This window comes from Neospora caninum, chromosome IX (genome assembly GCF_000208865.1).
Source record: "Neospora caninum Liverpool complete genome, chromosome IX".
Classification (NCBI taxonomy): domain Eukaryota; phylum Apicomplexa; class Conoidasida; order Eucoccidiorida; family Sarcocystidae; genus Neospora; species Neospora caninum.
Window position 1 is genome coordinate 517277 of NC_018390.1, and position 23294 is coordinate 540570.

At 52.4% G+C, this 23294-nt stretch overlaps 5 protein-coding genes across 5 annotated transcripts in view; 3 read left to right on the forward strand and 2 right to left on the reverse strand.

Annotated features, from left to right (window-relative positions):
- NCLIV_039000 (probable 26S protease regulatory subunit 6B,related) overlaps positions 1-1928 on the forward strand; it is a gene marked incomplete at both ends in the record, with an annotated part of 4286 nt that extends 2358 nt beyond the window's left edge. The window contains 5 exons of the mRNA XM_003880810.1: positions 349-454; positions 608-797; positions 1190-1406; positions 1525-1614; positions 1794-1928. Coding sequence (XP_003880859.1) covers positions 349-454; positions 608-797; positions 1190-1406; positions 1525-1614; positions 1794-1928 — 738 coding nt within the window. The remainder of the gene's footprint in view (positions 1-348; positions 455-607; positions 798-1189; positions 1407-1524; positions 1615-1793) is intronic.
- Positions 1929-3604: 1676 nt separating this feature from the next.
- On the reverse strand, positions 3605-4885 carry NCLIV_039020 (putative aquaporin; the record flags this gene model as incomplete). Its single annotated transcript, XM_003880811.1, has 1 exon — positions 3605-4885. One exon carries the CDS (start codon positions 4883-4885, stop codon positions 3605-3607), a length of 1281 nt encoding a protein of 426 aa, XP_003880860.1.
- A 1019-nt stretch (positions 4886-5904) lies between these two features.
- Positions 5905-7798, forward strand: NCLIV_039030 (hypothetical protein; the record flags this gene model as incomplete). Its single annotated transcript, XM_003880812.1, has 3 exons — positions 5905-5976; positions 6933-6997; positions 7531-7798. The coding sequence occupies 3 exons, from the start codon at positions 5905-5907 to the stop codon at positions 7796-7798; spliced, it is 405 nt and encodes a 134-aa protein (XP_003880861.1).
- A 1555-nt stretch (positions 7799-9353) lies between these two features.
- NCLIV_039040 (hypothetical protein) lies at positions 9354-11955 on the forward strand (the record flags this gene model as incomplete). Its single annotated transcript, XM_003880813.1, has 4 exons — positions 9354-9394; positions 10107-10208; positions 10495-10558; positions 11236-11955. 4 exons carry the CDS (start codon positions 9354-9356, stop codon positions 11953-11955), a joined length of 927 nt encoding a protein of 308 aa, XP_003880862.1.
- A 4902-nt stretch (positions 11956-16857) lies between these two features.
- On the reverse strand, positions 16858-23080 carry NCLIV_039050 (conserved hypothetical protein; the record flags this gene model as incomplete). The annotated part of the gene is made up of 12 exons (XM_003880814.1): positions 16858-17047; positions 17219-17306; positions 17588-17762; positions 18137-18319; positions 18770-18836; positions 19095-19335; positions 20013-20085; positions 20270-20371; positions 20802-20889; positions 21583-21684; positions 22334-22422; positions 23024-23080. 12 exons carry the CDS (start codon positions 23078-23080, stop codon positions 16858-16860), a joined length of 1455 nt encoding a protein of 484 aa, XP_003880863.1.
- Positions 23081-23294: the final 214 nt, after the last annotated feature.

Here is a 23294-nt window from a genome sequence, read left to right on the forward strand (position 1 = left end):
CCGGTGCGAGGCAAGGGGACGCGAGCGAGAAATCGGAGGCAGTTTCGCAAAAGCACAGAGAGACAGGCGTTTTTCGGTGCTCACAATCTGTCCGCGAAGATCACCTAATATGCAAGTCCGTTCCTGGCAACCGAAAGAACTTTCACCGACTGAAGGCGCGGCGCGTTTTGCCTGCGCGGCACGCGGGACAAAGTGTCCGCCGCGAGGAACGGTTCGCGGGTGTCTTGCCTTTCCCTCGCACCGTGCTCGCGTCCTCTGAAGTTTTCTGTGGATCTCTTTTGAGAACCTCTGAATCCTCTTTCTCTCTTGCAGTCCTGGCCTTTTGGTTTCCTGCTTCATGTTTCGCAGGAAGTGAAGGAAGCGGTCGAGTTCCCTCTGACCCATCCTGAGTTCTTCGACGACATCGGCATCAGTCCACCAAAGGGCGTCATTCTCTACGGGCCCCCAGGAACAGGTACTTTTTCTCTGCTTTGTTCTTGGCCTTTCTATTATGGGCACTTCGACGCGTTGTCTTCGCCTCCGATCTCCCCTTTCCCTTCGCCTCTCCTTCTTGAGCGGCGCCGTCACATTTTTTGTCTCTGCGGTGTGTGTGTGTGTGTGCTTCCAGGAAAGACGCTTCTCGCGAAGGCCGTGGCCAACGAGACTTCCGCGACCTTTCTTCGAGTTGTCGGGAGTGAACTGATTCAAAAGTACTTGGGAGACGGACCGAAGCTGGTCAGGGAAATGTTCAAACTCGCCCACGAGCACGCGCCGAGCATTGTCTTCATCGACGAAATCGACGCGGTCGGGACGAAACGGTGAGCGTGGCACGCGCTGTCGAGGAAGTTTCGCAATCGCAAGAAGACAGTTACCCTCCCACAAAAGAATTCAAGTGGATGCGTGCCTGGACAGTCTCTAGGGTGTTTGGCGTTTGTTCGGTTTCGTTTCCCCAATCGCAAAGAAATCGCGCGCGCGTCCAGGGAGGGTACCGGTGTGGACTCGTCGCGGAGGTGCGCACAGACACACAGCTGTCGAGAGAGAAGTACGGCGAGAGCGAGAGCCGCGCAAGCGTGGGAGGAAGAGACTGGGCGAGGCTCCATTTGTGTTCTTTTCGAGTGGAGTTACCTGCGCAAAAAGGAGAGAAAAAAAGACTGGAGAGAGCGCACACAGCTCTGATGGCGAGCGGCGAGGGGTGCGTTTCCTTTTTCAGGTACGACGCCACGAGCGGAGGAGAGAAAGAGATTCAGCGAACTATGCTGGAGTTGCTCAACCAACTCGATGGCTTCGAAAGCAAAGGAGACGTGAAAGTGATCATGGCCACCAATCGAATCGAGAGTCTTGACCCTGCGCTCATTCGACCTGGACGCATCGACCGAAAGATTCAGCTGCCGAATCCAGACACCAAAACAAAGCGGAAGATCTTCCAGGTAAAGACAGAACGAGAAGCGACAGAGGAGGCAATGCGTCAGCGAAGCAGAACACGCCGGGTTCCGGGGTTGCGAGACGGTCTCATGTGCCTCTGGAAACATCTCGTGTGTTTTTCAGATTCACACCGCGAAGATGACCATGGCGGACGACGTCGACCTCGAGGAGTTTGTCATGGCGAAGGACGAACTCTCCGGCGCCGACATCAAGGTAAACCGCAGCCAGCGCAGTCGCGACGCATGCAGCCACGAAGCGTTGCCTGCATGCGTGTGCATGTGCTCACTAAAAAGAGCGACAGGGGTGTGGAAACGTCGGGCCTGCCATACTTGGGCGTGCGCGCGAATGCATGCAAAGTGGCGGACGGGTGTTTTTCTGCATGCGTTGTTCAGGCGACGTGCACGGAGGCAGGGCTGCTGGCTCTGCGCGAACGGCGCATGAAGATCACCCAGGAAGACCTGAGGAAAGCGAAGGAGAAGGCGCTTTACCAGAAGAAGGGAAACATTCCGGAGAGTCTCTACCTCTGAAACAGTGGAGAGAACGGCGCAGAAGAGTCAGAATGGCTGACCGGGCGGGGTCAAGTCGGATGAGCCCGCAGGAAGCTCTGTTTTTTTGAACCTGGGATCGTAGGAATGGGGAGACCATGCTGTACCAAAAAGTTAGGGAAGGTCGCAAAGACACTTTTTGTCGGAAAAAAATGGCGCTTTCCACGCCGTGAGCTCTTCAGGTGCGCAGGGGAGCAGGCATGAGACGACACACCGTTCTTTCAACGGTTCCAGAGGGGCGATGAAGGCAGAGCTAACCCGACCTTTTTCTCGCCCCGTCCCCTTCGCGAAGACCAACAGTGTGTAGTAACTTAGCGAACCAGTCTTCTCGAGTGGATCACAAAAACTTGGATTCTCTGCGGACGCGAAAGCAACGAGGCTTTCTGTCTTTTTGGGCACAAGTGGCAAATGCGGAAAAAGCCTCAGGAACGGGCATGCTTCCCGAGACACGCACACCCGCTTGTCTTTTCAGTTAGGATAAACACCAAAGACGCAACACGCCGAGGGCAACCCAAGTCGCACAAGCACTCCTGTTCCGCCGGAAGGGGTTCCCGTAGACTCATGTAGAAACAGGAGTGAAGCTCTGCACTCCGGTTCTCCGCGACAGATTTGGAAAACGAAGCGAGTCTCCCTTTTCTCGCCAGGGAACCCTGCGCAACTCAGAGATCTGTTCTGGGACGTTTTTTCTTTTGGTTCAACACCTCGGCCGCAAGAAGAGGCCTACTATAAATACGCTCGAGCGCGGGGGGCGGTCAGGACGACACAAAACGCTCAAAATATGGAACGAGGAGAAAAGCGCGCGTAAAGAGTCTTCCACGCTCGGGTATGCTCTTCCAAACCACAAGCCATATTCTGCACAGGTCGTCGTGTTCGCCTCGCGCTCTCGTCTTTAAAAGCTTTTCCTTCTGGAAAAAGCCAAGACCCATAAAGCACGTACGGAGGTTTGTCCATGTAAAAAGTCCAAAGATGACTCGTTGACTGGCGCGTAAGTTGTTTTTAGGCGCGAAAAATACCTCCGCGTCCTAAAAACATCGTTCTCTCAGGGATTCCCCCACGTGCGTCGATTCAGAAAGCAAAAGCACCTCAGTTCCAGGCTGGTTCCAGAAAAATCTGACGATGTGATATCTTTATACTCTGCTCTGGAGGAAGTGCGGCATGGGGGGGGGGAAGACTTCTCCCGGTGAAAAGGAACGCGGAGTGTTTTGTAAATCTTAATAGCGCAGGCGGCTACTCTCGTTTCTAGCGTGGCTGCGTCTTTCGAGTGGCATTGGGGTCCCCCGGTTCTCTCGTTCCGGTAAAGTGGTGTTGACGCCACCGCGTGAAACTGTACAACGACTTGGCAGGCACTGGACGTTTTGTTTTCCTAGTCTCGATACATTATCAAGGGAGTCACCAAGTCGTAAAAAGAGCGTACGACGACGCCGACAAAACGGGCCCCCACGGACGGTACGAGAGCACCGCGAAAGATAAAAATCCGAAGGGCCACAAACAGTCTTTCCAGCTTTTAGAGATTCGTCAGTGCAGTATAAAAAGACGTTTGCTTCGAGACGCACACGCGGAGCACAATTGCCTACAATTTAATCGGCGTGAAACGGTTTCTTGGCCGTTCTCCCGGCGTCATTTAATGTCAGCTCGGCTTTTCTCTGTCGCTGACTTCTTCATGCGTGTCTTTGGTATCGGCTAGGTAGGAGCGAGAGGAGGCCGGAGGCGAGGAAAGAGCCGAGAATGGGGATGGTAAGGCACGCCACGGCACTCCCCCAGTCTTCGGCGTAGCCGTTGAGAAGAAGCTGGCTGATGATGATGCCGAAGGCTGTTTGGACGTTGAGAGTGAGGGCCTTAGAAGAAACCAAGTGGAAAGCTGTATACACCGCGCCGATCACAGTCCCCGCAGGGCGTCCAAAGAGATCTCCAAACGTCAAGGAATAGGCGGCCATGAGGAGCATACTGAAGAGGAGCAGCGTCAGGAGGTCAGAGATGTGGTTTCCTGACGATAGAATGTTGAACAGCCCGAGAGGCCCCATCGTGTACCGCGCCAAGACGGCTCCCAAAACGCCTGCTCCACACTGGAAGAAGCAGTAAAACAGCATATCGGCGACGCGGTTGTGACCCGAGACCAGCGTGCCCAAGGTGACGGCTGGGTTGAGTGCGCCGCCAGATTTCCAGCCTATCGCGTAAATCAGCGCCGCCGCCATGCACCCAATGCTGATAGCTGTGTTGGTGCCTTTGATATCCCCTGTCATAGCGCAGCACGCGCAGTAGGTGAAGGAAAGACTTGAAAAGAATTCCGCCATGAGCAGGTTGTCGTACGACAGCTTGTAGGCGCCCCAGCCCGCCGCCGCAGCCAAGAAGGGGATCACCACAAACGACGCAAACTGGGAGTAATTGATTGAGGTTCCTTGCAGTGCATTTCCGATATTTGTGCCGAGCGCCACTGCGGGGTTGAGGTATCCAGAGAGGCCAAAGGTCGCGGTGTATGCGGCGTACGTGACTAGGGCCACGGTCACGCCGGAGAGTTGGCCGCCGTCCGCTGACGTCTCGATGTGGGCAAACGCCAAAGTGGTGCAGAAAACGAGCTGTGCGAGAAGAATTTTTGAAGACACCGCGCCTTCTATTCCAGCGGGCAGAATGCCCGACTCGCCGCAAATCAAGGCCGCCAGCGAAGCTCCGAGAGCCGCTCCGGCAAACTGAAGAACCATGCTCATCAAAGCACTCTTGAGCTTGATGCGTCCGGCAAAAACTTCAATCAGCGTCAGGATCGGGTTTAGCTGTACACCGCGGAACTGGTGGAGGGCTGAAGCCACGACGGCGTAGGTCAGGGACAACGCGAGGCCGTACGAGAACAGGTCCGACCTGAACAGGCTCAGGAGCTCGGCGGCGAAGAGGAGTGCAAAGCTCCCAACAAACTCCGCCGCCATGCTCTTTTTCTCAAAGTCCTCCATCTCGGAAACCGTCTTGAAAGGCTTGCCTTCAGAAATCACGGCTTGAAGCCTGAGCGCTCCGTCTTCACTGGGCGCGCTGTGTCGGGATACGCGAGACGCGAGGCTTACCACAAAAAAGACCCGTCTTCGAGGTCTTCGAAAGAAGTGCAAGAGCGACAAGGGGCTCTTTTCAAACGTTCAGAAAAGTGAGGGCAGCCGCAGCCTCCGCTTCTCTCTCAAGACACGCCCGCGTTTTTTAGTCGACCTTGCGCGAAGGTGCGGGTCGAGCGATTGTGCCGGAGAGAGACTCGAAGATCGGCTTGCGCCGCGTGTGCGCGTCCGGCTAACAGCCACCGGAGGAAAAACTGCGATGCTCGCATTGCAGCCACGAAAACTGATTTCTAACTAACGATCTTTGGTCCTTCCAACACCTCGGCTCTTGCGTCCTCAGTGGACGGCCCCCGTTCGAGGCACTCGCAGCTGCGGAACAAGCTGCTGGCGTCACCGTTTTTTGTCGAGCCCGGACGTCTCGAGCGGGGCGCCAAGGACGAAGGCAGCCTTCCAAAAAGATTTCCCGAAAACGCTGGAGCTTGGCCGCTGGTGTCAGAAGTCAGACGCCCACGGATACGAGCGGAAATGCAGGTTTCACCTGTCCGTCAGCCAGTGACTCACAAACGGTTTCTTGCCTCGGCAAGACGGCGAGTCTCGCTGTCTCACACTGGTTTGCATGCCACGAACACCACACACCGTGCTACCGCACGCGTTTCTCCGAATATAAGCCGATATCGATTTCGGAGAGGGGCCTTGTGGCACGGTTGTGTCGTAGTGACTGCGTTAGCGTCAAAATGGAGCGAATGCATGCCCTTCTCCTTTTTTTCGGGGAGCAATGCGTTTTTCGCGAAAACGTACCGTAGAAAGGCCGCGCTCCGTCTCCTCGGACCTGAGAAACATTTGGGGGACACCGGTCATCCTTTTTATGGAATTTTGATTTTTTGTTGGTGTTGTCCCTTGCGGTTTTTCCTACCTTCCGCGCGACAAACATGGGGCTTTTCACCCGATACTACCAGCCTGGAAGGCTTTGCGTCGTTCAGTATGGCCCTGACGCAGGAAAGGTGGGTTCCTACACAGTTTCCCTTGGCTTCGGGGACTTTTTACGTAGAAAACTCGACGCGCCACGGATGTTCACAAGCGCTCGCTTCACCTCACGTACTGCTTTTGTTTGTGATTCTTCTGTACGAAAGGAATTGAAGAGTACACGACGGTTTGCGCGTTTTTCCTTGCCCGCAAAAACCGGGTGTGGGGGCCTGTGTGGCCTCTCTCGTCGACGGCTGCGCGTGCATGCTCGCAATTCTTCCAAGAAAACGAAATCTTATCTGAATGTCACGCGCAGATTTCCAGGATCTTGCGCTGTTCATCGTATTTATCGTGCGAGAATACGGCGAAATTCACCGAGGGAGTTCGTGGTCCAGAACGCGGCAAGGCCCCTGTTCCGCGCCGTCCTCACTTGAACACTAGTGGACTGAGAACGCAGGGTCTGGGAAGTGTTAACTTCGCGTCGCTTTTTACTTTTACATGCCGGGTTGACTCTTCTTCCGGCGCTGCGAGGCAGCTTCGAATGCCTCCTTAACGCAAGTGTCGTTCTGTCCTGTTTGTGTGGGAGAGGGCGGAAGGAAGTCCGTCCTTGGGGGGACTCCGTAGCCAGGCTGCTCTGTTTGGTGTACGGGGAAGAAACGAGACGCCGCTCGAGTGGCGGTAGATGGGCGTTGGTGTTTGGGAACACAAGGAAGGCTTTCGAGGAACGGGGTGACGCGTGCAGGGCTCTTTGTGTGCTCCCCGCGTCCTTTCTCGGAAGGTGAAAATGTCTCACTTGAGTGTGTTCACGGAGCGACGGAGTCTGGTGGCGGATGCATTTCCGCTTCACACAAAACACACCACCAAAGAACGGCAGGCTGTCTGTGGCGCTTGGTGCCGTGGTCTACTTCTACCGTCGAGCACGTTCCTCTCGTTGCGCCATTTTGTTTTGCTCCCTGAGTCCTAAATGTTTTGGCTGTCTCTGCATGTCGTGCAGCTGTGCTTCGTCGTGGACATCATCAACCAAACCCGCGTGCTCGTTGACGGCGCTGGAGTGACTGGGTAAGTCAGCGTCCGCTGCATTCATAAGCGATGGACCTGCCGGTGGATCGGGCTCCGATATTCTCGGAGGGAGTCGCAGGAGACCGTCTTTGCGTAGATGCGAATGCTCCACGAACCGCCCTCCACACGAAAACTGTGACTGTATTTTCGCAGCCTCCTGTCTTCACTTGATGGACGTTACTGATATCGCGTATCGGTGCTCGTGCAACGGGCCTTTTCGCGTGCTAACGATATTGTGTGATGTGTTGTCTTTTTATCGGCGTTGAAGAGTGGTGCTTTAGGCCGTCTGCGGTGTTGCTGAGAGACTCGCCTTGATTCCGTTCGGTTCGAGCGATTGGGGGAGCTGGCTCTCATTCCATTGACGTGTGTCCATCCTGTGTCACACTCCGTTTTGCATTGATTCTCAAGTCCACATTATAGTGTCTTGTATTCGTGCTACTAGCACGGCGTCGCACATTCTTATGCAGGCGTGCGTTAGCAACTTGTGTCTTCACTGGAGCGAGGTTTGCGTGTGCGCATTTCGCCATTCTCAGCGTGAAGCGTCAGTCCATGCCCGTGCGCCGCATTGCGTTGACGGACCAGTATCTGAAGATCCCCCGCAGTGTGCGCTCCGCGACGCTGAAGAAGGCCTTGGAGAAGGATGATGTGATTGCAAAATTCAACCAGTCCTCCTGGGGAAAGAAGAGACAAGTCAAGGAACAGCGTGCAAACATGACCGACTTTGACCGCTTCAAGCTCATGGTCATCTTGAAGCAGCGGAGAAAGGTCATGCAGCAGAAGCTGAAGACTTTGAAGAAATAAGTCTCTAGACAGAGAACAAGTTAAAGATGTTTCTGCTGTGCGTCGAGTCAAAAGAAGGAGTCGCGCAACACAGACACGGGCGACATAAGGGGATGTGGGGTAGAACGTGTTTTGCTCTCTAACTGTTTCTTAAGGTTCCTAACTCAACCTCTCCGTTCTCCTTATCGTCTCCAAACACTTGCGTCTCACCAAACGCATCTCGCCAGGTTTCGCCGCAGAAGCTGCGCGGGGACACAAAGATCGCTCTGTGGCTAGTGCTGGTAGAGAAGAGACATAACGCAGTTCTGACGAGCGCCAGCAACCGGCCAGCTGGGACGCCGTTTGCTCAAACGCATCTCCACACAGGGTGGCTTCATCGCACACCGCCTCTCGGTTGTCGCTTGTAGATTCGCTACGCCATAGCGTCCTCGAAGTCGAAGCTTTGCGTTAGAGCACCGTCATCTACCTATCTTCATTGCTTGAAATGTAGTGGGGACACGAGATTTGGTGCCCACCTAGAATGTCTTTCCACTGCAGCAACACTTGAGCGCGGCATGTTTGTGAGAAACCTGTTTTCCGGAGTGGACCGAGAATTCAGTCTAGCGACGCGGCGATTAAAAAGCCCCCATTAAGTACCAGTTTAACGGTGTGCACCTGGGTAGTCAACATGTGTAACTACGGGAGTTGCTCCTGGCATATCTGCAGTCGTGCTTCCAAGCGTATGTGAGCCGATAATCGCGCGGGTTTGAAAGGAAAGACCCAACAGAGGTAGTGGTACTCGATGCTGACGCAGAAATGACGACAACTGCACTAGAAAGGCACATCAGAAGAAACCTTGTTAAAAAGTCGCGATCAGGCGGTTTGCCATTCCTTGGGATCATACCCCTCGGACACAACGTGCGGCTGCAACACCACTCAAGCTGCATGGTACTGGGACGCGGCACGTGGGGAATGTGAGTACATGTGTATATCTATGCATATGTACCTAATAGAAATGCAGTCCTCGCCACGAGCTCGGAAAAGTAGGCGAGGGCACGGGCACGCAGATGCAGTGTGTGCCACAGAATCAGATAATTGTATGTAAAAAACAGAAAACTTCGAACTGTAGTTGCGTCTTAACCCGTACCTACATGCGGTCGTAACGACGCTGTTGCGTCTGTAGCAATTTGTAAATCTGGCCTTAATGCATCCTTCTAAATCGTTACTGTATTCTGAAAACTGAACTAGGAAGTCAAACGCATGATACACCCTATGCAGTTTACCGGCCAATCCCCCATCTGTAGTAGGCGACTTTTAAAAAAAATTCGGAGACGTGGAGACCGGCACGGGATAGAGTGCCTGTCTCCGCTGTGCTGGTGTGTCTTTTCCTGTCGTTTGTCCATCTCCACATGAGTCAGCAGTAGGGAAGGAACGATTTTTCTCGAAGGAAAAACCTTCTTCCTTGACGTTTTTTCCATTGCTCCGGCATTCCGAGAACTCATGCGTCCCTGCGTGATCACAGACAGGCTTTTTCTCCCAGTGACGGAGAAGAGCTCCTGACTCGTTGGCGTTTTCGCACGCACACAAGGCGAACAAAATGCCGCAGGCAAACATCCCTGACTGGCGCTTTGCCAATGAGTGAGTTTTTTCGGGAGAATTCACGAGAAGATTCCAAATTCCCCTGATGCAATGTTCCGTGGCAGCTACTGGGTTGTCCACTTTCGCGCTCGTCCGAGGGTCAAACCACAAACATCGCTGGCGGAGGCACGGAGCAACTGCTTCACGGTTACTGCTTTCGCTTCTTTGTTCTGCTAAGTTCCAGCACTCCACCGAGCCGTATTTCTCCTCTCAGAGACATGTTCTGACGCTTTTTTCTGTTTTATGGACCAAGTTGCGGTGTCCTCTCTCAGTGGGAGCCGTACGCGGCGCATTGAGCGGTTCGCGGCAAGCACATCCCAGCAGTAGTTTCTTCGCGTCTTTTGTTTGTTCTGCCCGTGCCTCCTCCGCGAGAAGTCGTTCCCAAAGCGTTACAAGCACGTTGCACTTCTTCTTTGCACCTGGATGCACCGTAGAACGCAGCTGGCGATTGGACACCAGCATTTTTGCGTACAATCTCCAACACGGTGTGACCGGTACCGAGTGAACACGAGGGGGAATGAATGCGGCAAAATTCTTGATACAGTGGCCATATGAGGACATCGACGAGACTCATGGTGGATGGAAGCTAAAGAAATACGTTTTCCTTGCTTCATCCTTACCTATATGCCCCGCTACTGCTGCCACGGTTTCCTTAGTGTTGCCCAATGCACTGGGCTTTTGAGTGCGTCTTCGTTTTCTGTTGCTTTCGCAGTAAAGGCAGGTTCTCCGTAACTTCCTTCAAGGGCCACAAACTGGCCTGCAACGTCGACATAAAATACCCTGACTGCAACAAAGTCGCGATTCTCTGTCCAGGGTAAGCCGTCGCACGGGAGGTTGGTGTGGCCAAGAAAGACGCCATCACCCGGCAGGATAAATGGGGCGATATTCTGAAATCGACGGCTCGTAGAAATGGGAAACGTGTAGCAATTCACCGTAGCTTCCGGCGACAGATGTTCGGATATGTTTTCCGCTGAATGCCCAAATGTCTGTCATAATGGCCCTATCATCTCGGGTGTCTTAAATGCCCGTTGCTTGGAATGCTGCACAGACCTACATGTTTGGGGGGATTTCTGCAAACTGCTACTGTGTGCACCTATCAGGCTGTACGCGACCAAATGCCACGTACTTCTGACTACTATAGCCGACGGGCTACCGGTCAATTCGGTAAGTGTTTGCCCCGCAAAGACTTGCGTAAGGAGAAAACAACCCGATGTAAGGTGTCTAGTGAACCCTGATCTTTCATATCTACGTCCTGTGCAGAGACAGCCAACGAGTTAAATCTGACTGATCTCCTGGGGAAGCACAAGTGGAATCGAATCTAACAAAGCCCGAGGACCAATGAGTGCAAGGTTTACTGGGGTACAGATATGTATCCCATGATAGTCCGTTCAGCTGCTGTAGACAACAGAGTTTCAACGTCAGCTGTTGTCACGAGATTTATTCTGAGAAGCAGTTTCCACGTAGCAAAGTCAGCCGTGAAAAAATGAGAAGCCACAGATGTCACTAGGGCCAGAAAGTCGATGGTGACACAATCCTTCTGATCAAAGTTGGGCCTTTCTGTAAGTTTAAAGAACGAAAAGCGAAGCCCTCGGGACGGCAGGCACTGGAAAGGAAGTAGGGGAAGCAAGTGTTTTTTTTATTGCAGATCCCCTGGCAGCGGGGTCCCTCTCAACGTTAAGTGTATCGTTACGGAGAATTGTTGTGTGAATCCAAACCATCAACAGAAAGATGGGTTTCCCTCGACTAGCATAGTAACGGCCTAAAGAGTGCGCACCAGGCATTTGATTCAAAAGACAGAACGCCCACTATCCCTCCTACCTGGCATGGTTGCCGTGGTTCAGATTCGTTTCGACTTCCGCGGCAATGGAGAATCTGAAGGCGATGAGGACTGGAGCTTTGGAGGCTATGTGGATGAGGCAAAGGATGACTTGCACGCAGTTGTCGACGCATGCTCATCGTATAATCTCGAGGTCGTGTGTATAATCGGTCACTCCCGATCGGCGACGACCGTTCTTCTTCACGCTGCAATTTTTGATGATATCCCACTAGTGGTCAGCCTTGCGGGTCGTTACGATATGCGACAAGGCCTAGAAAAACACTTTTCTTCTGAAAAATTCAAGGGGTTCTCAGTGCTGACTGCCGGTACGGGGATGGGCAAGCAAGCTGACGTTCTGTCAGCCACGCTTGAGAATGACAAAAACATTTTGAAGAAGCAAGGCGCAGAAGTCGACGAAAAAGTCGAATTCGTTTCCCCAGATGGCCGCAAACGCGTCATAACAAAAAAGTGTGTCCTCGACCGTCTCACGCTTGATCTCCGACAGTATTTCTCGCAGATCAAAAATACGAAAAAGATTCTAATCCTCCACGGCTCTGAAGATCGTACTGTGCCTTGTGAAGACGCTACACAACTGGCTAACGCCCTTCCACAGAACAAGACCAAAGTTGTGATTATCGAAAAGGCATCCCATTCCCTCGTGGACAGTCAGGCGATCAAGACCCAGGTCGTCCAGGTCATCGAAAACTTCATAGTCGAAAACGGCCTCAGTTGCAAGAAGGCTTAAAATTGTCGGTCTGCCTGCTTCGATCGTATCCGCACCTTTTCCTTACATACATGTAAAAGCGTATACAAATGTATTCGCATCTTCGCATGCGCATTTGTCCTTTCGCGACAGGCGTGTGAATGGCCTGAAGGAGAGGGCGTATCACGCTTCTTTTTTTCCATAGTTGCTCTAACGATGCATTTGTGAAAGCTGTGCTGTGATGAGCCAAGTAGATTGAAGCGTTTGACGCCCGGTTTAAAAAGGACAAAATTGCACTTCGTTTTACGGTGGAATGCTCGTGTACTGGTGCACATATTCATTCTGTCGAGCTCGCCGTGCCCCAGCAGCGCCTTCACGAGTCCGTTTCTCGCAGACGCGGGTGGCTCGAGCACCCCATTTCAAGCGAGGGTCTACCAGCAACTACATGACATGCGCGCTGGCAGGGAGGAAACGAACGACAATAACCGTGTCTTTTCAAATAGACTGGTTCCGGGAACTGATTGTATCTCCGTCATATGGCGTCATACCAGCACACACGTCGGCACGGACTGCTCTGCCGTGAGGAGGCTGCTTTCTTATCTTCTCAACTCACGTGGCCACGAATGTAGGTCATATATATATATATATATTTATATTTGTGTGTTCGTTTACTGAGGATCAGCGGGCGGAAACACGGCGAGCTTGCGTAGGCTGTGGCCCAGAGACAAAGAAAACAGCGTAGGCTACTGGACCGAGCAGGCACGCTGTCGAGCAACGGCGAGTCGCAGCGCGATCGCGGCCATCAGCAGACCACGATGCAAATCGAGCAAAATAAAGCCTATCGAACAGAGCGTCTTCCGCCGTTAGACTCAGCGTTAGCCGGAAGTGTTCCCAGACTAGAGAACCATGCGTAGTCGGGTGTATACTGCGGTTCCACTTTTGCAGACTCGAAAAGGGACTCCACTGATGTTGACGAGATTGACACTTCCATGCATCACAACGTTGCCGCAAGTGTTCGTAACGAACGCGGGTCCGGGTTGCTGGTGGAAACGAGATTTCGTTCTTCTAGGTGAGCCATATATCCCTGGTCTCCGTTGTTTTGCATCCAGACGCGACTCGGTGTGACGCTCTGCCTAACGAGTTTGTTCCGGCACATGTTCTCAGCCTTGCTGTGTTGAAGGCTCTTCTGGTTTTCTCGCTATGATGGCTGTTGTACGTCACTGGCGAAGTCATCTGGTATCCACAGGCTACCACACACCGGAACTCACCTGGTTTTCAAAACAACACGCTGCAAAAACAACGAAATTCCACGCATACCCAGACTCGCGTCTGTTTCGTGGACGATTTCTCCTTATCCACACGCCGTTCCGATATGTAAACAAGCGCACAGAGCGTCAGAACCAACTGTCCTTTTGCCTCGTATCGCCGTGGTGCTTCCTGCCGATCGCCTTCTTGCCTTTTCGTTCCGAGGTGGGGCGGGTTCTCGCCTCAAAGCTGGCCGCCCCTCCGGCAGTGAAGCGCATGCAGTTGTGGCGTTTCACGGCTTCTCTTGGTCAGAGGAGAGTTCCCTTCACGTCCGGTGGGAGACAGCGCTCGAAAGCAATGTCTCGTCTAGAGGCTCTTCCCGAGGTACCGGAAAGCCCGCCTGCGCTGGGGCGTTCTTGGGCATCCCAGGACAAAGCATGGTAAACCTTACCCGCAGTCAAAGCTTACAAACACGGACGTGTCCGCTAGTATTTCCCAAATGCCTCCGCGGCGTGTGCTTCTTGACAGAACAGATCTCGTAGCTGGGCTGTCGCGTGTAACGGCACTTCTTCAGTAGGGAACTCCACAATCTATTCGCCTGAAGATATACATATACGTATGCAGTATATATTTATATGAACCACGGGAAATGCTCGCCCCACTTTGCCATCAGCTTGTCTCCTCGTATGCATCCAGGAACAACCCCTAGATTTGCCTGACCACCTCCACGTACTGTCTTCCTGTCTGGTCAGCCACGCTTAAACCTCGCCAGGCTGTAACAGCGGCAGAGTCACGAGATTCGCTTAAGTTCTTGACGATCTCTGTCTAGCAGTCTGAGTCCAAGAAGGGGGTTTCCTGAGGTCCACAGAGCGTGCAGACCTCTTTCGAATCTTAATTTTAGCCGCTTCTCGCTGGTTGTGCTGGGAAGTCACCACACCGGACGGAACCTCGGCGGCGCGGAACGCATCGATTGCGCCGGTAGATCGACTTCCTGGCAGAAAGCCTCTTAGGTTCTTTAGCAGAAGCGCTTTTACCTAAACCGCTGAGGTAGAGAAGATGCTGGCATTCGCGCCTATCACGCGCCAGCCGCAGGATCCAGTTCTTCGTTGTTCAAAGGCAGTCCGGATCGCTGTGATAGGCGATTCAGGCGTCGGCAAAACGACTCTTTTGCAACGGTATTTAGAGGGAACAAATCTAAATTTCAGGGAAGACTTGAAGGTAAAGGATGAGCCCACACTGGGGGTCGACTACGCAAAGAAAACCGTCCGTATCAAGTGAGGAAATACCAGAGAAAATACTGCGATGACTCAGTCTGAGAACACCTTCTTCCGTATCAGCGTATTCCAAGGGAAGCCGATACCGATCTACAAGGAGTGTATGCCTAGGTGTAAATAGAATCAAGCGTAAATACAAAGAATTCATACATGACACCGAGAGTTGTGCCCCTCGAAAACTTGTTTCACCGCCAGTGCCTGCCTGTACTACTCTTCCCGTTCGCCGTATCCCTGGCGGCAACCAGCCGTTTGCACATCTGGAACCAAGTTAGTCAGACAATTGCTTTCCTTTTCGGGAAAACATTTCCGAGGAACGACCCCAAAATCCCGGCGATGCGATGTAAATTTGAGTTTCAACCCTGAGGCGTGCATGCTGAAAACACCAGTGTCATGCAAGGGTATACTACATTACATGTATATATATATATATATATATGATATGATATGTGTGTATAGCCATGTCCTCTTGAGTAGTTTGGTGGATTTCACAATGCAATTTGTTTTAATGTGTGTGACCAGCCTATCGAGGTAATTGTGCGTCTTGGCCCCGCAGGAATGAAGAAATCTGTTTACACTTTTGGAATCTATCTGGCGACGCGGTCTTCGAGGATATGCGGAGAGAATTCTACAGAGAATCGGACGCAGTAGTCCTCGTCTTCGACCTCACATCTCGTGCCTCCTACGAGTGCCTTTCTGCATGGCTTGGCGTGCTTCAGCCCCTTCTCGATGATCGCCGGTTCACTCTCTTTCTTTGTGGGAATAAAGTGAGAACCGAATTTCATTTGCAAGGCCTTGACCAAACTCACACAGGAACATTATCCCCTTCCACTCTGGCGCACTTCTCCCTTCATATCCGTGTAGTCATGTATGCACATATATAAAGTGGATACCTACACTGATGCAGATATACGCTTCCAGATGGTTTCGGTGTAACTGGTTCGACGAAGATGTGTGTGTATGCAAAGATATGTGTTCACGTCAAAGACTAACCGTAGCCCTGTGCGCCAGACCGCAGGTGGAAGCACACATCTTCGTTCATGAGCACAGGCGGAAAACAACTGTATGGCGAGAGTTTATCTTCTTCCAGGTGTCTCCGTTTTCGGCTGCATCTGCTAGTCTTTCCGTCCGTTCTGGCTTTCAGGCGGACTCCCCGAGCCGCGCCGTGGAGGAGAGCGACGCACGCCTTTGGGCACTGAAGAACGGCCTGCCTTACTACGAGGTCTCGAGTGTCACCGGACAGAACGTCGATTCGTTGTTTGAGAATCTTATTCTCTCGTTGCCACTTCTTTCTTGAACAGGAAAGCGAGGCCGGGAAAGTGCGCAGAAGCTGCGATAATCACAAATACGAGCGTGCTATGGGTGCGGTTGTCGTGCTTACTCAGAAAATGTGTTCGTTCCTCGAATACCTCGTTCGTATAATGACATGCGCACATTTAACTGTACTTTTTTTCGTACCTTTGCATATTCCGCTCGTGTGTGTCCCTTGCGAAAGTGGCGTTCTTAAACATAAAAGCATTTTTCGTGCGAAATGCGTCGACACGAGTAGTATCCGTAGATTTTTACCTACATCTATGACATGTGCACGAGTCGGGTGAAACCTCTGTCTATTTTTGACCATGGTGTAAACTGTGTGCGTTCCGGTTGTCAACGGGGAAGAGAACCTTTATGTGCTGACTTTCATCTGGAGCTTTTGTCCTTCAAGGCAGTAATCGGTTCTCGTGGGGGAAACCGGTTTTTTCGTGGAAGTGTCTATCCACTGAACAGACAGGCAACGAACGAGAACGAAAAGAAAGGCGACACACCACCGCACAAAGAAGAAACAAAAAAACAAACGTGATGAGGAAACTCGACGTGTTTCCTGTGGTGTAGGACAACGGGAGAAAAAGTTGGACCGAGAAAAAAGTGTCCCTGCACTGAGAAGCCACCGCAGAACGAGGCCTCAGGCGCTCTTGACCAACGTTTTGCTTGCAATGCAGAAGTGAAGAAGAGGAGCTTCCGCCCCTCTTTCCTTATGAGTATCCAAGTATACATATATATATATATATATATCTACAGGTATATATGCATATATATATATATATGCATACATATGTATATGCACATACACGTCTGCATGCGTGTATATGGCAGCTGCATGCTTTTCCAAGAAATATCATTTGCCTTCCGTGCGTGTACAGAAAGATGCCAAAAGCGAAGGTTGCTTCGTGGCCCCCCTACGAATAACGAGAAACCTGTACATACCCACGCTCAGTCATATATATATATATATATATATATATATACAGAGACACAGAGATATATTTGCGCTGCTCCACCTGTACTCTTGTATATAGTCATATAGGTATTTGCGACTACGATAGGTATGGAGAGACGCCTGGCCAGAGGTAGATGTGTACTTGCACGCCGAAGCAAACCGTTGTTTGCGTTAAATTTCGAGTTTCTCTGGAGGCCATGTCTCGAATTTTTGTCGCGCATGGCGTCGGAAGCGGAGGTTTTTATCTTCTTCGTATGCCTTCTGCTCTTCTTTGACGACTTCGAGCACGGGGGGGAATTGGGCAAGCAGGCGCGTGAGCTGGACGTCTTTTTGCTCGAGATTCAGATGCGACCAGAAAGACCTGGAAAACGCAAGCAGAAGAAAAACTGTTTGCCGTGTGTCAAGGGAGAGAGCAAAGAACGGGGAACACGAGGGACGGGACGAGGCCTGACGGGGCGTGCGCACAAGGAAATCACTGAATCCAAAAAGGAACAAAAGACTGCGAAAGAGGGAATTTGCCCCACGGTCTTACTGGTGGATCGTGGCGACGTTGAGACCGAAAGCCTTGAACATCCTGCGTTTGCACGCCAGCCAGCCGGACACCTTCGGTCGCCCCGGCCCTGAAAAAGGACAAACCCGTTCCGTTTCTCGCTCGTGAACCACAAACTACCCTCCCTTTGCTCTCGAAATGCCGGCTTCCCAGAAATCGAAACCATTTACTGTTTTTCTGCGTTTTTTAACTGCGCGACCTGCCTACAAAACTCCCTTCGGCGGCACCGGCATCTGGGGGTGAATTCCGTTTGCCTTTGCCGTCTACAGTTTTCCTCGTCTCCCGCCGCAGCGGAGCAGGGGCGTTCAAAGGAAGGCGGCTCTCTGGGGCTTCTGCCTCTTTTCTTCTCACCTAGAGGGAGGAGGTAGTCGTACTCGAGAGCGAGGTTTCGCGAGCGAATCAGATGACCCGCGAACCAGCAGTGCTGCTCGTCCCACTGGCGACCGGCCGAGCAGTTGATGAGCGCGTCGGAGACGTACAGCCTCTTCAACGCGGCGTCGACGTCGAGTTGAAGGAGTTCGCCGCCCTGAAAACCGCAGCGAAGGAGAGCGCGAGAAAGGAGAGAAAGTAACGGCGAGAAAGGAGAGAAAGGAACGGAACTGCGAGATTGCGTCAGTCTGGGAAACCGCCTTCCGAACCCTTCCACACACACACACAGAAGCTGGGACCAAAGCGTCGCCGGCTGAGTTCACACAGGTCGGCGCTAACACACGATTCGACCGTCCGTCCAAGATCTATTTACCGACCGCCTGGGAAGGAAGGCACTCCGGTGCGAAACGGGCGAGCAAAAACAAGGACGGAGGAAAGGCAGAACGGGGAAAGAGACGAACGGAACCGGTGCCCCAGGTTTCAGACGAATGACGAGGCGACAGCGAGAAGACCAGCAGGGAGGTCACACACCTGAGGCTGAGCATTGATGAGGATTTTGTCTAGCCAGGAAAGATGCAGATGCTTCTGGAACGCGAAAGGGACTGCCTTCTTCACCTCCACTTCCCTCTGGGGTTTCTCCACGTCCACGCAGTACAAAGTTTGGTACAGAAAAAATTGTACCCAGCCGCTGTTCTCCAGCTGCTCCAAGGACAACTGGAAGACAGAAAACACAAAACACGGCAAGAAAACAGAGCCGAAGTGTTCATTCCGAGAGGCACATCCAACTGAGAAGATCCCCACATAGATCCCTATATGCATAACAAGTCAGCAGATGAAAACACACACATGCACATATATATATATATATATATATATATATATATATGTAGGTAGCGAGGGAGCGAGACTGAAAAGCCTATTTACATATATAAATATAAATATATATATATATATATATATATATGTTATACGAATGCACTTTTGCGAATATGTTGTATGCCTCTTAATGGTTGTGTGTCTGTGTCATTGGGAGATCCCCCTTGTAATGTTCCCCTGTTCATCGCAGAGATAACCGAGGTTCGTTTGCGCACCGCCTTTGTTAGGGACGGGTCAGCCCTGTGAGAAGCACTTGCAAAAAAACCGCATGCAGATTTGCCTGCTCACCGGTTCACATGCGCGCTGGAGGAAGAGCGCGAGAGTCGACTTCCCCGCTTCATCCGAGGGCAGATGCCTGGACCGGTCAGGAAAGAAAGCGAAAGAGAAAACAGGAAAGGGGACGCAATGGGCGTATCCGAAGGCAACGTATCGGCCGACGATACAGCCACAAGAGCGGGACAAAAAATCTCCTGTAGCCTCCTCCAAAAGACGGCGAAAGGTCTTCTGGGGATTTGCGCAAAAAACCAAAGAGATACCGTGAAACCCGACGGGGCGCTGCAGGGAATCACGCGGACGCGTCCTGTCTCGTCAAAACGCGGGGATGTCGCCTCACAGGTCGTAGCTGCCTTGCAATGTGAGCGCAAAGGCAAGGCTGGCGTAGTCAAAAGGCATGCAGCCAAGACTGTCGTGCAACGGACTCCTTCTCGGCTCCTCGACAAACGCACTGTCGCCTTCTCCAGAATCCCCCGACGAAGGGAGAGAAGCGATGCGTCGGTGGACTTCGAGAGCTAATTTAGAGACGAGGCCCGAGTAGTCGCGCGAGAGCAAATCTGCCGGGCCGAATTGGTTGGTGTCTGAAGCCAGGGAAACAGACGCGAGTTTTCTGTTCTCTGCAAGCTCTCTCCTGCGTCCTAGAGAGACGAGAGAAAGGCGGCTAGGCAGTTCCCGACCGTTTTCCCCTTCGCAGGACGCGTAAACCCCCCCCCCAAAACACTGCTGTGAGCGCATGCCTTGCTTGACACACAGCTAGCGTTCCTGACATCTAATCCTCGCTCACTCCTTTCCTCCTCATCCTTGCGTGCACGCGTGCATGGCCCCTCAAAGTCAATGCATGCATCCACAAGTCCTCTCTCCCGACGTGTGCCTCCAGCGGCGCAGGCCGGCATCTGTGTCTCTCGGCATGTTGCCCATCTTTGTTCGGTTCCGTTTTCGGGACGCCGCCGCGTCCCTGACTGAGACAAAAACTACCCATCCCGCAATCCTCGCCTCCCTGCGGACTGCGCAGGAAAGCGCTCTCTGCCTATTTTCCCCGCGTCTTCCTGCGTCGCTCGCGGTCGCGTGGAATCTCGCGAAGCGAGCGACCGCGCGCCGTCTCCCTGGCTCTGTCTCGCCTTCGATGCTGCTCCCTCTCTTCCTCTTTTCTTTTCCTGCCGACACTGCGGGTTGTATTCTGTTTTTGAGACGGTATCTCTCTGTGCTCGCTTGGGGCAGCACTTAATTCCGAGTGCATGCGAGCCTCGCCTCTCCTCACCTGGCGCATCGTCGCCGATCCCCATCAGAGAGAGCGTGAGAGCCATGTTCGCCAAGGTAGGTGTTCGCCACTCCTAAAACGACAGAGAGAAAGAGAAAAAACCGAGGAGAGCATGAAGCCTCGGCGCGTATACCTCGCGACCGGGCAGTGGAGACAAAGAAAGAAAAGAGACTCGAGAGAAAGAAAAGAGAAAGAAGAGCGAGAAGTGCACAGCCCGGTCTTCTCCCTTGCACACACCGTTTTCTCAGTTTGCTTACTTGCAGATTCGCCTCGACATGCTCCAGAAGCGTCGGAAGGAGGTACCATGATCGGTACTCGAGACAGGCTGAGGCGTACAGCAGGCGAGGAGCCTGGTGGGGCTGAACAACCGCGGGTGGGCGAAGGCAGAAAAGAAAAGTGGAGGGGGCGACGCAGCGAAGCAGGCAGAGAACACGCAGTCGGGTGGAGAGCCCGCGAGTCACGGGAGAAGACAGGCTGACGAAGAGGGTCTCGCGTCTTCCAGGAAAGGTGAGGAAAGGAACGAAAAGGGACCGAGAGGCAACAACAAACAGGTGCTGAGGCGACTCGACGTTTTTTTTGTTCGAAGACGAAACGGGCGAGACGACCCGCGTCGCTTTTTCTCCTCCGCACAGAAGCGTTTGAAAAAGACGGCAGCACGGAACGCCCAAACGCGGTGCGTGCGCGAAGAGTTGGTCAGCCGAGGCACAAACACAGGAAAGCCTGAAAGCTCTGGAGAGGCAACCAACCCATGGCAGTGTCCCGCGCGTCTCTGCCAAGTTCGTTTCCTACCTCAATCAAGTGCTTCCGCTCAATCAGGTCATACACGAGGAACTTGAAACTTGGCAACGCGTGAATCACTTGTTTGTCCTTCGTCGCCCTGTCGACGCAAAGGGAGACGCGTTAAAAACAGGATAAACAAGCGCGCGGGACCTATGCAAAGCGCGTCACGAGGGAGGCAAAAAGAGAAAGCGACAGCGGAACGCGGGAGGCAGAGAAAGAGAAGAGAGGAGGCGAAAAACAAGTCAACTAGAGCCCGGAACGGGTCCAGACGTGATAAACGGAGTGCGCATCTCTCTCGCCCCCCCCCCCCCCTTGTCTCACGTGGACTGAGAGAGGAAAGAGGAGAGGCAGAAGACCTCGCGAAGAACGGGCGCAGGCAGTCAACGGAGAGAACGAGGGAAGGAAAAAGAACGAGAGAAGAACAGAGAACGTGAGAAGAAGAGACAACGAGAGAAGAAGAGACAACGAGAGAAGAAGAGACAACGAGAGAAGAAGAGACAACGAGAGAAGAAGAGACAACGAGAGAAGAAGAAACAACGAGAGAAGAAGAAACAACGAGAGAAGAAGAGACAACGAGAGAAGAAGAGACAACGAGAGAAGAAGAGAGAACCAGAGAAGAAGAAACAACGAGAGAAGAAGAGACAACGAGAGAAGAAGAGACAACGAGAGAAGAAGAAACAACGAGAGAAGAAGAGACAACGAGAGAAGAAGAGAGAACGAGAGAAGAAGAGAGAACCAGAGAAGAAGAGAGAACCAGAGAAGAAGAGAGAACGGGGCGGGGAACACCCACCAGAAGGAATTAAATCCAAAGACGTTTCCCAACTGGCAGAAGCAACGGACGAGCCAGTCGTACGCTGGATAATCGTCCTTCCTCATGTATTGCCGATACAGCCTAAGCAGAAAAAGAGAAGTGAACGCAAAAACAGAGTCAATACACCACATATGCACGCGTCTCCACACAGATATAACTACACACATATGTAGATGTGGTTGCTTACCAACAAATCCACATCTCTATCTCCATCTGTACAACTACACCCCATAAGCAAAGTACATGCACGCATATATATATATATATATACGTCGTTAGATAGATAGATAGATAGAGATAGGTAGATGGGTAGGTAGATAGATAGATAGATAAAAATGCATAAGTATTATCCATGATTGTGTATCGAGAAGCGTAGGGCAATTAGATGTATCTGCATTCCTGTCTTTTCACAAATTGACGCATAGGGCTACGTGAGTATATATATATATATATCTGCAGGTGTGAAGCAATGTTCACACAATCATAGAAGCACGAAGGAACGCGGGTGCGGGGAAGTAAAGCGGGCACAGGCCGGAAGCCCAAAGCGGGAAGCTGGGGAAAGGTTCTCGAGCAGAGGCTTTCAAAAATTGGCAAATGTCTTTCGTTCTGTCCGCAGCCCTTTCCTTATTTCACTGTTTTGTTTTCCCGTTTGGTCTTCCCGTTTGCGTTTCGTTGTTTCTTAGACCGTCGACTGCGAGTTTTCCTCTTTTCAGTTTTCTTCTCGACGGACTTGAGAATGGAGCGCGGATTTGAGTGCGCGTTGTCGAGGCGCTTGTGGAAAAAGGCAGGAAGTTCGCTGGGCGGCGGGGTATTGAAGACCTGAAACGGGCAAAACGCCGCCGCGACAGCAACGACAAAGTGACCAGGCAGACGCACCAGACGAGAAACGCGAACGGAGAACGCCGAAGAAGAAACCAAAGAAGACGACGAAGCACGGGAAGAAGCAGGAAGACGCAGGCGAGGAAGAGAGAGAATTAGGAGAACAAACAGAGGCAAGAGAAAAAGAGAACAAGGGAGAGAACAAGAGGGAGAACAAGAGGGAGCACACGACTGAGGAGAAGAAGAAGAGAAAGGAGAAGAGAAAGGGAAAGAGAAAGGAAAAGAGGAAGAAGAAGACCACACAGGAGGAGAGGCGAGAGATGACGCAGACAGCGAAGAGTGCCTTGCGGAAGAAACAGGTTGTTTGCCGTTTGTGTTTCCTGTGCATTTGTTTGTCGGGGGCGGCTATGGCTTTTCTCGAGAGAAATGGATGGCTTTCCCCTTCATTTTGCGCCCCTGAAGCTCTGTCTTCTTCACCCACTCGTTGTTCGCGCGTTGTTTTCTTCTCCTCCCCTCGTCTTTCTCCTCTGGCTTTCTCCCAGCTGGTCTCTTTCGCTCGGCGCTCAGTCTGCGTGTTTCGGCCGCTTCGCACTTTGCTTACCTTGATGCGTTTGAGGCGTCTCGGCAGGAAAGCCTCTTCGTACTCGCGCGTCGTCATCTGTCCGGAGGTGAGAGAGGCCATGACGCCGACGCCGCGTTGCGCCTCTTTCCGCCACGCCGGAGGGACCGAGAAGGGAAAGCGCGAAGACAGCGAAGGGAGTGGAGACGAGAGAGCCGCAGAGAAAGACGAGCGCAGCAGAGACCGCGAGAAAGAGGAAGAGGAAGACGAGCGCAGCAGAGACCACGAGAAAGAGGGAGCGGAAGACGAGCGC